We start from the raw sequence: 14,874 nt of genomic DNA on the forward strand, positions 1-14,874 counted from the left end.
AGGTCTGCGTCTCATGTGAGTGTGTTCATTTTTACCTTTGTCTCGTCTTGTTGATTATTCCCAGCTGTGTCCACCACCTGTGTGTAATTCCCCTGTGGTTCTCTGTGTATTTAAGTCATGTCTTCCGTCATTGTTGTTGCTGGTCCGTCTGTGTTTCCACCCTGCGTCATCTGTGTGTTTCCCTGCCGTCACCATCTTGTACCGTCGTCCACCTTGCTTCATGTTTGAGTTCCGGTTTGTATTCAGTAGTTTAGTTGTCTCCAGTCTAGTTTAGTTCGTGCTCCATTTGCTGTTTGTCTATATTTATTTCGTGTCCAATAAACCACCTTCACTCCTCCACTACTGCCTGCAATTGGATCCTCATTTATTATTTTTATACGGCTCATCTCACTCGCCGTGACATAAAAATGGAGAAAATAAAATTCAGACTCAGAGGAAATGTTAATAAGTTCTCACAGATGTGGCAGCCTTTTATTATTTACTTCAGTTCATTGAAAACACTTCCAACAGACTAAACTTTAGTACCATGGGGTTTTCTTTTGTTCTGGTTCTGGGGGGAGTGTTTTTTTGTTTGTTCTTTTTTTCTTTGCTTCTTTTGTTTTGTTCTCTGTGTGTGTTTTTCCCACTTTTTCCTTCATTTTTATTTTATTTTATTTTATTTATTTATTTATTTATTTATTTAACTTTAATGGCCTAATCTGTATTGAGATATATCTTTGTGTCTGTGGTACCCTCTTTATTGGGCCTGATATGTCAACTTACATGTAAAAACTCTATAAATAAAGAGGGGGAGGGGCTGAGAAAGTTCAGTTTTGAATGGGTGTAAATATTTTATTTACAGTTTCTCATACAAAAGGCATATAGTATTCTTCATGTACATTCATACCAGCAGCAGGGTTAAATTCATGCTGGCCGTTGTCTGGTGGCATCGACCAGCCAAATGTCTGGGGCGAGTTGGGGAAGGTCCACTGAGGTCCAGGAGCAAAACTGTCCACAGCATGATGATAGGGGCCCTGATGGTTTCCACCATTTGGGATTGGGTTTACCTCCTGGTGCTCGGTGTACTGCTGCCTGAATGGGGGCTGTCCCTCTCCCTGAAACTGAAACACAGACAGGTGGACTGTCAGTAAAATAAGAATACTTCAAGAATACTTCAATCAATTCCCCGGATAATGACAGAATCAGAAACAGTGCTTTTTAATAATAGGAGATACTCTAATAGGAGATGTCTCTCTCCCTGAAACTGAAGGGGACAAGGGGACTGTCAGTAAAACGAGAATAGTTGTTTTAAATTATTGGCATTACACTTTTTTAAATACAGTCAATTCCCCAGATAATGACAGAATCATCATCATCATCGTTTATTTGTATAGCACTTTAAGAACACACCAGGCAGACCAAAGTGCTGAACAACACAGATCAAAACAACAACCAAATTAAAAATACCATAAAATCAAATCATAAACAATTCTGTTCAATAATAGGAGATACTTACATGAAGTGGGACGCCCTGATTCACATGCTGAGGATGTGACCTCCTCCTAAACTTACTCCGTCTGTTTTGAAACCAAGTTTTTACCTAAAGACGAAAGAAAACAGAAAACATTTAATCAGTACAATAGACCCAAAATTCTATTTCTTATGTTCTATTGAATTGAAAAACACTCACCTGTGTGTAGGTCAGACCTGTCATCTCTGCCAACTGTTTCATCTCCCTTGGCTCATAGTAACGTTTCAAATTAAAGTGATGGACAAGAATATTCAACTGCCTCTCCGTGAACACCACCCGGGCCTTTCCTTTAGGTTTCTCTGGAGCAGTGCTGGGAGGGTGCAGAGTGGCAGTGATGTTGCCATCCTGGCTTCTTGGGAGAGCAAAATCTTGTTTCTGCTCTGAGACTGAACTGGAAACAGCCTCAGAGGTATCAGCGGTTTTTTTGCTCATCTCCATTTTTAGAGCAGTCTCTGCCCATGTAGAGAGTTCTTCCAAGGATAGACTCCCTTCAGGGCCGCTGCCTGAACTCCACGAGTCTGTGAGGGTAAAGAGACAAGAGGACAAGTAAGCACAAGTCTATATGGTCCACATGGGTCAGTTGCTGATATGTTTTGGCACGACTGACTTTCTAACAGAAAAAATTAACAAAGGTTAAATTGATGAGTCTTAAATCCCAAAAGGTCTCAGACTGAAGAAGTCACAAAACATTTCTCCCATTGAAAACATTACATCCAGGTGAACTGAATCAACCTTCAGGGATTTACTTACCTGATGACTGAGCATCAACACAATGAATCTTAAACACAAAAGTTTCCCACAAAGTATAAAAAAATAAGTCGGATATTTGTAGATTCTTTAAAACCAAAAAGAATTTAAAGTGGACTCTGTTCAACTGTGGAGGGAGAAATGGTGACTTCTGCCATCAGGACTTACAACACAGAGTAAAAGAGTATTTTTACAAGTTTTCTTAGAGGTTAGCCAACTCTGTTCATATTAGCTCACCAGTCAACAATGCTGAGTACATACCTGGAGAAAAGTGCATCCCATAATCTTCCATGAAATCCCAGTGATTAAAAGAAGAAAACTGGAGAAAGTATCTCTGATGAAAGAGCTCCAAACCAAGCAGGAAGGTGACTTAAGAGCAATTCTCCTGGGCTTTTAAGGAGGTTTGTGGGTGTGGGCAGGAATGTGGGGGGGTTGAGCTTCTTCTTCGCTTTACAACCAGTCAGGTTGTTTCTACCAACTGGCATCATTTACATTTCTTTAAAATGCTGATTCTCAGGTCTGAAAAAAAAGTACAGTTAGAAAGCTGCCGTGCAAAATGAGCTTTACCAAATCTTTCCACCTCACGCTTTATAAAATATGAAACACTTAATGCCTAAAATTAGCAGCTAAAATTAGCAGCTAATTACTGAAATGAACTCACTGCATGTTTGCATCAATTAACGCAGTATTAGATCACCCAAAGAACTTTCCACTCACATAGAACATTTTTGCAAAAACATCTTCACGTTAATTTGACCTGCAGCCGTTCAGTTACACCTCTGTGTAAACCCCCACAGCAGCTTTTTGAGGCAAAAATGGTTTTTGTACTCACAAATGTGGCACAGAATATCACAATGACCGCTGACCACTCATTTTGTCTTTATTAACTTTAATAATTGAGTCTGAAAGTGGCAAGTGAAATTAAGTCAATTTATCAAGGTCTGCATAGTTAATCATGTGTTTAAAACGAAACAAGGTGGTCTATATAATGTGAAGAATTTATTTAATAAAACAAACAAATAAATCTAATGAGTTTAGATTGTTCTGCTTTCATGTCAACTAGATCTGTGTTAGATGATTTTGATTTAACTTCCTGCTCTGGTTGTTTCAGACAAGAAACCAGTTTGATCTTTTGCACCAAGGATTAATTTACTTTCTATTATCAGGAGATTTGTGCAAATAGTTTATAATTTCAAATGTATCAGAGCAAATACAGCTGCTCTTTAAATATATTTTAAACAAAATGTGTATTATTAGTATTGAAACCTGATATTTATTAAATGTTTTAAAATAAGCCAAATTGTACCAATATTACATACAAATAATGACTTAGACCTCTAATTTAGATCTTTGTAATCATGTGGAGAACATTACTGAGTTTATAAGATAGCAAAAGGTAGTTTCCCCCTTCTTTGAAAAGCACCTCTAAATGTGTGAAAAGTGAAATTAAAACACCCACATAAGCCAAGGTCAACAAAAGCAAGGCTAACGATCCACATCAACACATCTGGCCTCCTCTGGCTCATTCAGAATTCGAGACGAATTCGAGACGCACCCAGTTCACCCAGTGACCACTAAACATACGCTAATGTGTCTTTTAGAGTTCCTGTATCACACCCTGCTACCTCCGATTAATTATCAAGTCAATGCAGACAGATGGCACCAGGGCCATGAGAGATAAATGAGGGTAAAGGTGTTTGTGTTAACATGTCTTGATTTGAAGTAACTGCAAAGACACAGAAGTCATATTGTTTGCAGATGATACAAAGTTATTGTGGAAGTAACTTGGAACAACTTCTGAATGAACTAGAAAATCAATTTAGGACTTGGTTTTTCTATAATGATTTAACACTGAATCTGAGCAAAACAAATCTCATACTATTTGGGAGTCAAGCAAATTATATCATTAATAAACTGATGATAAATAACATAGAATTAGGATAATAAACCAAACCCACTTTTTAGCCTTTTTATTAAATACTCTTACATTTAAAGGCTTGACTGACCTCAGAACTCTACACATAATTTATAAAGCAACAAACAAATCTTTGACCCACAACATTTAGGACTTGATCAGGGCTTGTGTGGAACCTTCTTTAAATCTCAGTGATTCACCGAGATAGAAAACAATTTGAAAGAGTGAGTGGTGAATCAAAGAGAAGAAATTAAATAAACTTAATGCAAACTGCACAAAAGAATGTAAAACTCAGCGATACATCCAGTGAGCAGCACTTCTCTGAGCGAAACGAGCTTCTTGATGTCAGAGGTCAAAGGAGAAAGACCAGATGACTTCATGCTGATAGGAAGGCAGCAGAGACTAAAAATAACCACCCATTTAAAGCAAACTATACAGAAGACCATCTCTGAGAACACAACATGTCAGAATTTGAAGCACATGGGCTAGAAGCAGCAGAAGACCACACTGGCTACAACAGCTGTCAGCTAAGAACAGCAAACTGAGGAAACAGACTCACAAATATTAGACAATAAGAGATTGGAGAAATGTTTCCTGGTCTGATGAGTCTCCATTTCTGCTGTGACATTCTGGGTCAGAGGCTAAACACAAGATTTCATGACTTTCACTTTTTAACATCCTCAAATATTGTAAATTATGATGTTAGAGTCTCAATGAAAGCAAAACAAAAATGCAGACAGTATTTAATCATAGAAAAGTCGTCACTTGTTGGAAGAAAATGGATGGCACTGACTGCAACATTTACAATATATATAAAAAGTTGACTTCATCAGTCTCCTACTCGAGCCTTTATCTGCCCCACCAACTCTGGGGAAAAGAAGGGAAAAAAGATGTACATTACATGTTAATGTTTTTCTTATTGTTTTATTTTAACTGAGATTCACTGAGTCTTATCAAAACAGCCTCTGTTTTATATTTAAATGGAAAGAAGATAGAATCTACAAGAAATAAAACAGTTAAACAGGATAAAACATGTGTGTAGCTTCCATGTTGAAAAACTGCAGATGAGTTTTAAGTCTTTTAAATCTTTGTGAAAAGCACCAGCATGTGGTTTGGCAAGACCAAGATTGAATAATAATAATGGATTACATTATATAGTGCTTTTCGGGACCCCTCAAAGCGCTTTACAATACCACTATTCATTCACTACAGTTGTAGCCATGGCTGCCATATCGCGCCATCGGCCCCTCTGTCCATCACCAGTAGGCGGTAGGTGAAGTGTGTTGCCCAAGGACACAACAACCGAGACTGTCCGAGCCGGCAACCTTCCGATTACAAGACGAACACCCAACTCTTGAGCCACGATCACTCACGATGGAAGAAATCTTCATCTGAAGCTTTGCTGAACATAAGGATTTCTCTCCGGTCATCACGATTCGGCCTTTATCCTGATCAAGTTCTAAATGTTTTGGCCAAAGATTTGTTTGTTGCTTTATAAATTATGTGTAGAGTTCTGAGGTCAACCAAGTCTTTAAATTTAAGAGTATTTAATAAAAAGGCTAAAAAGTAAGTAGATTTTAATTTTGAGATTGGACTCTCACTTTTATAAAACTTGTGTGTACTGCCAAGCACTGTTTTAATATATTTATATATTAAAACAGTGCTTGGCAGTACACACAAGTTTTATAAAAGTGAGAGACATCTGAAGAGAGTTCTTAGGGGACACACTCGTCACAAAAGCGTACTCTGACCTGCAAGTCTTGGTTAAATTCATTGACAACCAGTTGCAGTACTCTGGTAGCTTCACGCGTACTGATGGATATATGCTAAATGCAGAGAACATTGACTACGCGTGAGGAAAGAGGATGTGCACTTGGTGTTGACTGAGCTGGATCCCTGAGGGGTGGCATTGAGGCACACAAGACGTCTCAGGCGAAGGCGAACTATTTTTCAAAAGGGCTGAACTTCATCTGGCACCTGTACTCCTACGGCAAACTTAAACCATATGGCATCTCAATCAATGAGAGTGTTGATGGTTTGTCGAGAAAAATAATCTGTCTTAATGCATACACAACAAATAGTAATCTGAAAGTGATCGGGGGGTGTTACGTAGAAGCGGTGCAGCGGTGTAGAGTTGCCAGAGGTGATCTTGGAACTGAAAATGGCCATGTTATAGGCTTTCAGTGTTTCCTTGTGCCCGTGGCTCCTTACGACACCTTTGAGAGTTACCTGGAGGGAGGAAGTACTTCCAATGAAAGAATTGAATACTGGTGGCATTTTCTTCACAGCCAGTGTCTGGAGTTCTGGTTATTCTTATTTGCAGACATCAGAGACAATGGGTACTTTGATGGTGGGTTTCCGGACAAAAACCTTCAGTTTGTTTTGCATGGGTCTTATCCGGGTGAGCTAATAAATTATGTTTTCTTGCATGTATGGATGCATGCGTTTGTGAGTGAGAGATAAAGGGAATGGAGGAAGTGATAGAGAGGGATGTTACGTTTCGGTGTTGTCAGTGTTTTGTTTTTGGCGTGACTGTTATGTGTTTCCTGTTTTACTTTGAAAGTCTGTGTTATCTTAGTGTTTTCAGTTTACGTTTCCCTGTCTCGTCAGTTCTAATTTGCCCCAGCTGTGTTTCCCTCCTGTTGTCCATTTTCCTGATTGCTCCCTCTATGTATTTAAACCCTGTGTTTCAGTGTGTCATGGTCGCGATCTCCCCCGTGTTGTAAATAGTTTGGTGTTTTTGTTGTAAATAAATAGTCTGTTGTAAATAGTTGTGAATGGGTTTGTTAATATTTTCGTTTGAGACACCTTCGTTTTGGGATTTTGGTGGAGGGCCTTCGTGGTTTTATTTTCTTTATTTTTATTTTCCTGCGTTGCACCCCGGTTGCCTAGGCCGGGGTGTAACATATGGGGGCTCGTCCGGGATCTGAGGGGTCCGAGGACCGCTTCAGCCGTCCGCCTTCGCTGGAGGGTCCGAGGGCCGGTCCAGCCTTCATCCGCCTTCGCTGGAGGGTCCGAGGGACCGCCCCAGCCTTCGTCGTCTGCTGGAGGGTCCGAGGGACTGCTCCAGCCTCCATCCGCCTTCGCTGGAGGGTCCGGGGAACCGCTCCAGCCTTCTGCAGCTGGTGGGCTGCGTGTCCGTGTTTGCAGCTGGTGGGCTGCGTGTCCGTGTTTGCAGCTGGTGGGCTGCTCGTCTGTTTTCGCTGGGGACCCGTGGGACCGCTCCAGCCTTCATCCGCCTTCGCTGGAGGGTCCGAGGGACCGCTCCAGCCTTCGTCGTCTGCTGGAGGGTCAGTGGGACCGCTCCAGCCTTCATCATCTTCGTCTGCCTTCGCTTCAGCTGTCCGTCTCCGCTGGAGGGTCCGAGGGACCGCTCCAGCCTTCATCCGCCTTCGCTGGAGGGTCCGAGGGACCGCTCCAGCCTTCGTCGTCTGCTGGAGGGTCAGTGGGACCGCTCCAGCCTTCATCAGCTTCGTCTGCCTTCGCTGAGGGGAGGGTCCGTGGGACCGCCCCAGCCTTTGTCGTCGCTGGAGGGTCAGTGGGACCGCTCCAGCCTTCATCAACTTCGTCAGCCTTCATCCGCCTTCGCTGGAGGGTCCGAGGGACCGCTCCAGCCTTCGTCGTCTGCTGGAGGGTCCGAGGGACCGCTCCAGCCTCCACCAGCCTTCATCCGCTTTTGATCAAACATTTCACTTGGGGTTACATGTTTGATTTTTGGGTAGGGGGAAATGTTACGTTTCGGTGTTGTCAGTGTTTTGTTTTTGGCGTGACTGTTATGTGTTTCCTGTTTTACTTTGAAAGTCTGTGTTATCTTAGTGTTTTCAGTTTACGTTTCCCTGTCTCGTCAGTTCTAATTTGCCCCAGCTGTGTTTCCCTCCTGTTGTCCATTTTCCTGATTGCTCCCTCTATGTATTTAAACCCTGTGTTTCAGTGTGTCATGGTCGCGATCTCCCCCGTGTTGTAAATAGTTTGGTGTTTTGTTGTAAATAAATAGTCTGTTGTAAATAGTTGTGAATGGGTTTGTTAATACTTTCGTCATGGGATATTTTCGTTTTGGGATTTTGGTGGAGGGCCTTCGTGGTTTTATTTTCTTTATTTTTATTTTCCTGCGTTGCACCCCGGTTGCCTAGGCCGGGGTGTAACAGGGAGTAGAAAAAGTATAGTGAGTGATGAGATGTGGACCAGATTGAGGGAATGGAGAGACTTGCAGGAAGAAAGAGACAAGAGAGGGAGAAGAGGTGGAGAGCAGCAGGGAGTAAATGAAATGAAAATTGTGTAAATACTATAATTTAGGCTTAAGAAATCGGCTACCTTAAAGAACAGTGTAACAACCAAGACTAGAGAAAGATCTGTGTTCAAGATGTTGACGTGGCATATGTAAACTTCTTATCTATAATATTAACTCTTTACAATAAACACTATCCCCTGGTGAATAAAGCAAAGAAAACTGAAAACATGGCTAACAAACGCATGTAAGAAAAAGAATCTGTTATACAAGAACAAACTTATAAAAGGTATAAGATAAATTCATAATAATTATGAGAACGAGTAAAATAAATTACTACAGTAAACTTTTAGATAAAAAAAATATGAAAAGCGTGGACAGTACTAAATGATATTGTAAATAAAGGAACTAAAAGATTGGAATATCCCAATAACTTTCAAACACAAAATACACTGATCAGTGACATAAAACAATTTGCAAATGGTTTTAATGACTTTTTTTCTTAATGCTGGTCCTGGCTTACCTAAAGAAATTGTAAAAACTGGACACCCTTCTAAAAATAAAACATTAACTATTACTGTAGCAAACTCAGCGGGAGTAGATGAACCAAGCCAATGGTAAAGACTAATGTAAAATATCACAGCATTACAATCACAGGAGTTAGTGTGTGGAACACCTGTACGTATGAAATTAACAAAAGTACATCAATACAAAAATTCATACGATTGTTTAAAAATAATAAATTGCACGGTGGGGCAGCACAACTGACACAGCAACACACACGGGGAAACAAGGAACCAGGAGAAGATCACACCACAACCATAAATGATTAAGAAAGATGAATAAAACTCATATATATAGTTATATATATATATATAGGGCTGTTTTAATTTTATGCATTATGTGTTTTATTTCTATATTTTTGCTGTTTTCTGTTATTCTATTGTTTTGAACTTATTTTCTGTACAGCACTTTGTTCCTGTGCTGGGTATTTTAAAGTGCTTCATAAATAAAATTGGATTGGAACTTTGTGTTGACAAGATTGTTAGTTAAACAATTACAAGTCTACAAATCAGTATTGTTTGCATGGACAGCAACTTTTTTAAAAATTTGTTTATTAAGAGATTATACAAACTTATATACGTTGTATTGTATACATCTTACGTGACATATTTTATCAAACATTTCTTTCCCAATCATTTTAACGTTTTCTTGTTAAACAAAAGACAAATTAAAATACAAAAAACATCATACCAACACAAGAACAGAAAATTGAGAAAAGAAAAAAAGAAGAAAAAAGTGAGTAAATTAGAAAAAATATTAAATAAATAAATTAAATTAAATTTAAAAAATTAAAATTAAACACTATATAAATACAATTTAAAAAATTAAATTAAATTAAAAAAGAATAGAAGGGGGGGGGGGGGGTAAATCCTATGCCTACCTTAAAAAAAAAAAAAAGAACATTTCAAATTCTTTTCAATCTATTCGGAGGGTGGGTAAATTGCATTGTTCTAAGGAAAAGATTTGAGATATTCCACAAGAATGTCCGGACAGTATTAAGCCATTGCAATGCAGATGGAAGTAAAATACAGCATCTAGCAAGAAGGGAACAAAAAGCTAAGATCTCAGTTTGCTGGGGAGTTACATTAAGAGGGATCTTTGGAACTCCAAATATGGCAACTAAAGGCTCTTCTCGGATCTGACTTCCAAGAACCCCTGACAGTACAGAAAAGAAATCAGTCCAAAATTGGTTCAAACTTGGGCAGAAGAAAAACATATAATAATAATAGATTGGATTTATATAGTGCTTTACAATTCCACTATTCATTCACTCTCACACTGGTGGAGGCAGCTACGGTTGTAGCCACAGCTGCCCTGGGGCAGACTGACAGAAGCGAGGCTAACAAATCGCGCCATCGGCCCCTCTGGCCATCACCAGTAGGGTAAAGTGTCTTGCCCAAGGACACAACGACCAGGACAGAGAGCCCGGGGATCGAACCGGCGACCTTCTGGTTACAGATATGCTTCCCAAACCCCTGAGCCACGGTCGCAAGGGGAGGTGTGACATCTGTCACATTGGTCTATAATTGAAGGAAACTTTAAACTGTATAAGCTGTAGCCTAGCACATGGTGTACTTGAACGCATGATGAGATTCACCTTATCCCACCATGATTCAAACAGTTCAACACCTAATTCATGCTCCCAGGCGGTTCTGATTTTACCTGATGGATTAGATTCGGTCACCATAAGCATACAATATATATTTGATAGAGGTGATTTTTGATTAGGCGTAACAGCCAGAAGGTCAACCCATGATGGATCAGCAGGGAGAATTGGGGAATTTGGAAACAGTGATGAGACACAGTCTAATTTGCAAATAGAGAAGGGGCCTGTAGGACTCACAGGCCGTAGGCTCTTTGCCTTTCTTCAGTAAAACTGAAATAGATGCCTTCGTTAAAGTGGGGGGCAGCCAGCCTTTTCTCAGTGATTCATTATATAGATCAAGAAGGAGAGGGGCTAGCTTGTCTTTAAATTTTTTTAACAACTCAGCTGGAAATCTGTCGGAGCCTGGGGCCTTACCGCTCGCATACACTTGATTGAGCCAAAAACGTCCTCTATTTTAATAGGAGCGTCGAGCTGCAACTTTTTTTTTTTTTTTAAAGTGAACATATAAGGAGAAGCGTCCACCAAGTATTTCCTGCCATGGCGTCCACGTCACCATGGTAATGGCACAGCCAGATAACAACATGAGATTTCAAAACATATGTACATTTAACGAGTTACTTTTAATGAACCTCAACATAATTACTTTTATAATTCTTTGTTATTTATCAGACTCCTGAATAGTATGAGTTTTGTTTTGCTCAGACTCAGTGTTAACTGATTATAGAAATAACCGAGAACTCAGTTAAATTGATTTTCTAGTTCATTCAGAAGTTTTTCCAAGTTACTTCCACAATAACTTTGTGTCATCTGCACATAATATGACTTCTGTGTCTTTGAAATTACTTCAAGTCAACACAGAAACCTTTATTTATCTCTCATGGCCCTGGTGCCATCTGTCTGCATTGACCTGATAATTAATCAGAGGTAGCAGGGTGTGATACAGGAACTCTAAACGACACATTAGCGTATGTTTAGTGGTCACTGGCTGAACTGGGTGCGTCTCTAATTCTGAATGAGCCAGAGGAGGCCATATCCATGTGTCCGTGGGTTTATGACGAGTGTTGTTGTGGATCGTTAGCCTTGCTATTGTTTACATCGACTTATGTGGGTGTTTTAGTGTCAGAGACTTTTACAATGTAGAGGTGCATTTCAAAGGTGAAAGCTACCATGTGCTACCTTATAAACTCAGTAATGTTCTCCACATGGTCAAAAATATCTTAATTATGTAAGTCATTAGTTGTATGTAATATTGGTATAATTTTGCTTATTTTAAAACATTTTCAAAGATGCTGAGTTCAATTGGTGTAATTTCAGTTGCCACTTTTAAACTGTTTCATTTAATAAAGTTAATGAAGACAAAACGAGTGGTCAGTGGTCATCGTGATATTCAGTGTCAGATTTTTTTAATGGTTTGTCAGAGTTTGAAAAACTTGTTTTGACCTTAAAAAGCTGCTTTGGGGGTTTACACAAAGGTGCAACTGAACGCCTGGAGATCAAATTAGTGTGAGGATGCATTTGCAAAAATGATCTATGTGAGTGGAAAGAACTTTCCACTCACATAGACACTTAATCTTGCTTTCACTCACCCACTGACTGAACAACCCAAAGAACAACCAAATGAAAGACCCACTGAACAACCCACTAAACAACCTACTGAACAACGCACTGAACGACCCATTGAACGACCCATTGAACGACCCACCGAACTGAATTTGGTGTTGAATTTTTTTTTTTTGCTAATTTAAGAGCAGTTAAAACGGACACTAAAGTAATGGGTAAGAGGTTAAATTGAAAGTAAAACAGTAATTTTAGGCATTACATTTTTGAGATTTTATAAAGTGTGAGGTGGAAGGATTTGGTAAAGCTCATTTGTACGGCTGCTTTCTAACTGTACTTTCTGTTTTCAGACCTCAGAAACAGCATTTTAAAGAAATGTAAATGATGCCAGTTGGTTGAAACTTGGTAGGGTAAAGCGACTCACAAAGGAAGAAGCTCAACCCCCCACAATCCTGCCCACACCCACAAACCTCCTTAAAAGCCCAGAATTGCTCTTAAATCAGCCTTAGGATACACAGCACTATCCTGCTTGGTTTGGAGCCCTTTCATCAGAGATACTTTTTCCAGCTTTCCTGTTTTAATCACTGGGACTTCAAAGATGGAACATGGGATGCACTTTTCTCCAGGTATGTACTCAGCATTGTTGCCTGGTGAGCTACATGAACAGAGTTGGCTAACCTCTAAGACAACTTGCAAAAATACTCTTTCACTCTGTGTTGTAAGTCCTGATGGCAGAAGTCACTCCTGGTTCTGAATAATGTATAAATATCCCACTTTTTTTCTGGGAAACTGTTGTGTTTCAGACTCAGCAATTTACTTTTTAAAAACTTTTTTTTCCTGCTGTCTCAGAAGAGAAACAAGATTTTGCTGTCCCAAGAAGCCAGGATGGCAACATCACTGCCACTCTGCACCATCCCAGCACTGCTCCAGAGAAACCTAAAGGAAAGGCCCGGGTGGTGTTCACAGAGAGACAGTTGAATATTCTTGTCCATCACTTTAATTTGAAACATTACTATGAGCCAAGGGAGATGAAACAGTTGGCAGAGATGACAGGACTGACCTACAAACAGGTGAGTGTTTTTCAACTTACTACAACATAAGAAATTGAATTTTGGGTCCATTGTACTCATTAAATGTTTTCTGTTTTCTTCTATCTTTAGGTAAAAACTTGGTTTCAAAACAAACGGAGTAAGTTTAGGAGGAGTTCACATTCTCAGTATGTGAATCAGGATGTCCCACTTCATGTAAGTATCTCCTATTATTAAACAGAATTGTTTCTGATTCTGTCATTATCTGGGGAATTGACTGTATTTAAAAAAGTGTAATGCCAATAATTTAAAACAACTATTCTCGTTTTACTGACAGTCCCCTTGTCCCCTTCAGTTTCAGGGAGAGAGACAGCCCCCGTTCAGGGAGCGGTACACCCAGCACCAGGTAAATTCAATGAGAATGGGTGCAGATAATCAGGCCCACTTTTCTCATGCTGTGGGCAATTCTGCAGCTGGACCTCAATGGACCCTCCCCGACTCCCCTCAGATGTTTGGCTGGTCAATGCCACCAGGCAACGGGCATCACGAATACGACACAGCTGTTCAAAACCCAGCAAAAATGTCCACTATGATCGAAGCAATGGGAAGAGCTGTGAGTACTCAGACTGTTCTCCTTGAACACAACATGGATAAGATCTTGGAGAAGCTCACGGCTCTTCAACAAGAAATTGACAGACCTGGTGACGAGTGACAGACATTTAGACTGTCTGTGAAATTGGAGGCACCAAACCCAAACATCGTCTCTCCCCTGCATACCGATGTCCCTGGAAAGCCCATCAACACCTTTTTTTTTTACTGTTACTGTTTTAGAGGTCCTTTTTTTCCTCTTGTCCCTGATGTACGAATTTTCACTGTCTTTTTGTCTTTTTGGTTTCTTCCTGGTGCGGCTACATCCGCAGCCCCAGGACACAGGAATTTCATTGCATGTTGTACTTTGTATGACTGTGTATTTGACTAATAAAATTTGATTTGAACACCAGTTCAGCACTGAATGGAATATAAACAACCCAGGACTTTTTTAAAAATTATTTTTATTGTCTTCATGTAGCTCAACAGTCTCAGATTTGATCGCTTTCAGTAAAGTGGGAGGGGGGTATTCAATATCCAATGGATTTTAGAAATATTAGAATTCAGTAGGCTCCGGCTACTGTAAATAGTCAAAATAGCCAAAATACATACTGGGATATCAGAGAAAACACCATCAGAAATTCTGCATATAAGATTAAGAGATGAATTCATCAAAATGTGTTTTGTTTCATTTTGTTGTATTTGTTGTAAAAAATATTGTACATGAAGAAAATTCTCTTCCTTGTGTGTGAGAAACTGTAAATAAAATATTAGTTTCACCCATTCAAACTGAACTTTCTACATGTCTCCAAACCTTCTGTCAGAGACTGAACATCCCCATATGGAAAAGAAATAGTAAAAACTTATATGTGATTTACTCATGAAAGTGGCCACTTTCCCATTACTTTCATATATTGTTTTAGTAAGTATCCAAAACATACAAGTTTCATTATCAAATTTTTCAAGGGATCTTATATCTGTTTTCACTCTTATATGCTTTTCATACAAGTTTCACACAAGACAGATCCAAACTTTATAAGATTTATATATATCTTTTCCATATGGGTCCAAATGTTTTAGAGACTTTAAACCTCTATCTTTCCATGTTAACTTGAGCTACAATCCTCTATATTC

General features: G+C 39.5%; 2 protein-coding genes across 3 annotated transcripts; one reads left to right on the forward strand and one right to left on the reverse strand.

The window, feature by feature from the left end:
- Positions 1-537: 537 nt before the first annotated feature.
- LOC309713718 (uncharacterized protein) lies at positions 538-2,107 on the reverse strand. 2 transcript variants are annotated; one of them, XM_082545526.1, is made up of 3 exons: positions 1,670-2,107; positions 1,496-1,579; positions 538-1,100 (listed from the first exon to the last, which is right to left on the reverse strand). In XM_082545526.1, exons 1-3 carry the CDS (start codon positions 1,946-1,948, stop codon positions 846-848), a joined length of 618 nt encoding a protein of 205 aa, XP_082401652.1. In that variant the 5' UTR covers positions 1,949-2,107; the 3' UTR covers positions 538-845. The 2 variants fall into 2 exon arrangements, 1 of the variants encoding a protein (XP_082401652.1); XR_014278655.1 differs by lacking the exon at positions 1,670-2,107 and having other exon boundaries at positions 1,014-1,094; positions 1,496-1,585.
- Positions 2,108-12,136: 10,029 nt separating this feature from the next.
- On the forward strand, positions 12,137-13,932 carry LOC309714789 (homeobox protein NANOG-like). Its single transcript, XM_082547482.1, has 4 exons — positions 12,137-12,750; positions 12,974-13,194; positions 13,285-13,368; positions 13,508-13,932. Exons 1-4 carry the CDS (start codon positions 12,723-12,725, stop codon positions 13,862-13,864), a joined length of 690 nt encoding a protein of 229 aa, XP_082403608.1. The 5' UTR covers positions 12,137-12,722; the 3' UTR covers positions 13,865-13,932.
- The last annotated feature ends 942 nt before the right edge of the window (positions 13,933-14,874 follow it).

Source organism: Aulonocara stuartgranti, assembly GCF_965226115.1.
Source record: "Aulonocara stuartgranti genome assembly, chromosome: 9".
In the NCBI taxonomy this organism is placed as follows: Eukaryota; Metazoa; Chordata; class Actinopteri; order Cichliformes; family Cichlidae; genus Aulonocara; species Aulonocara stuartgranti.

Bases quoted from the DNA above. Each gene is read 5' to 3' on its own strand.
- LOC309713718 (XM_082545526.1), bottom strand. From the start codon at position 1,948: ATGGAGATGAGCAAAAAAACCGCTGATACCTCTGAGGCTGTTTCCAGT. The intron at 1,580-1,669 runs GTGAGTGTTTTT...TTTCGTCTTTAG, and splicing joins CAGGTCTGACCTACACACAG to GTAAAAACTTGGTTTCAAAA. The intron at 1,101-1,495 runs GTAAGTATCTCC...TCTGTGTTTCAG, and splicing joins ATCAGGGCGTCCCACTTCAT to TTTCAGGGAGAGGGACAGCC.
- LOC309714789 (XM_082547482.1), top strand. From the start codon at position 12,723: ATGGAACATGGGATGCACTTTTCTCCAG. The intron at 13,195-13,284 runs GTGAGTGTTTTT...TTCTATCTTTAG, and splicing joins CAGGACTGACCTACAAACAG to GTAAAAACTTGGTTTCAAAA. The intron at 13,369-13,507 runs GTAAGTATCTCC...TGTCCCCTTCAG, and splicing joins ATCAGGATGTCCCACTTCAT to TTTCAGGGAGAGAGACAGCC.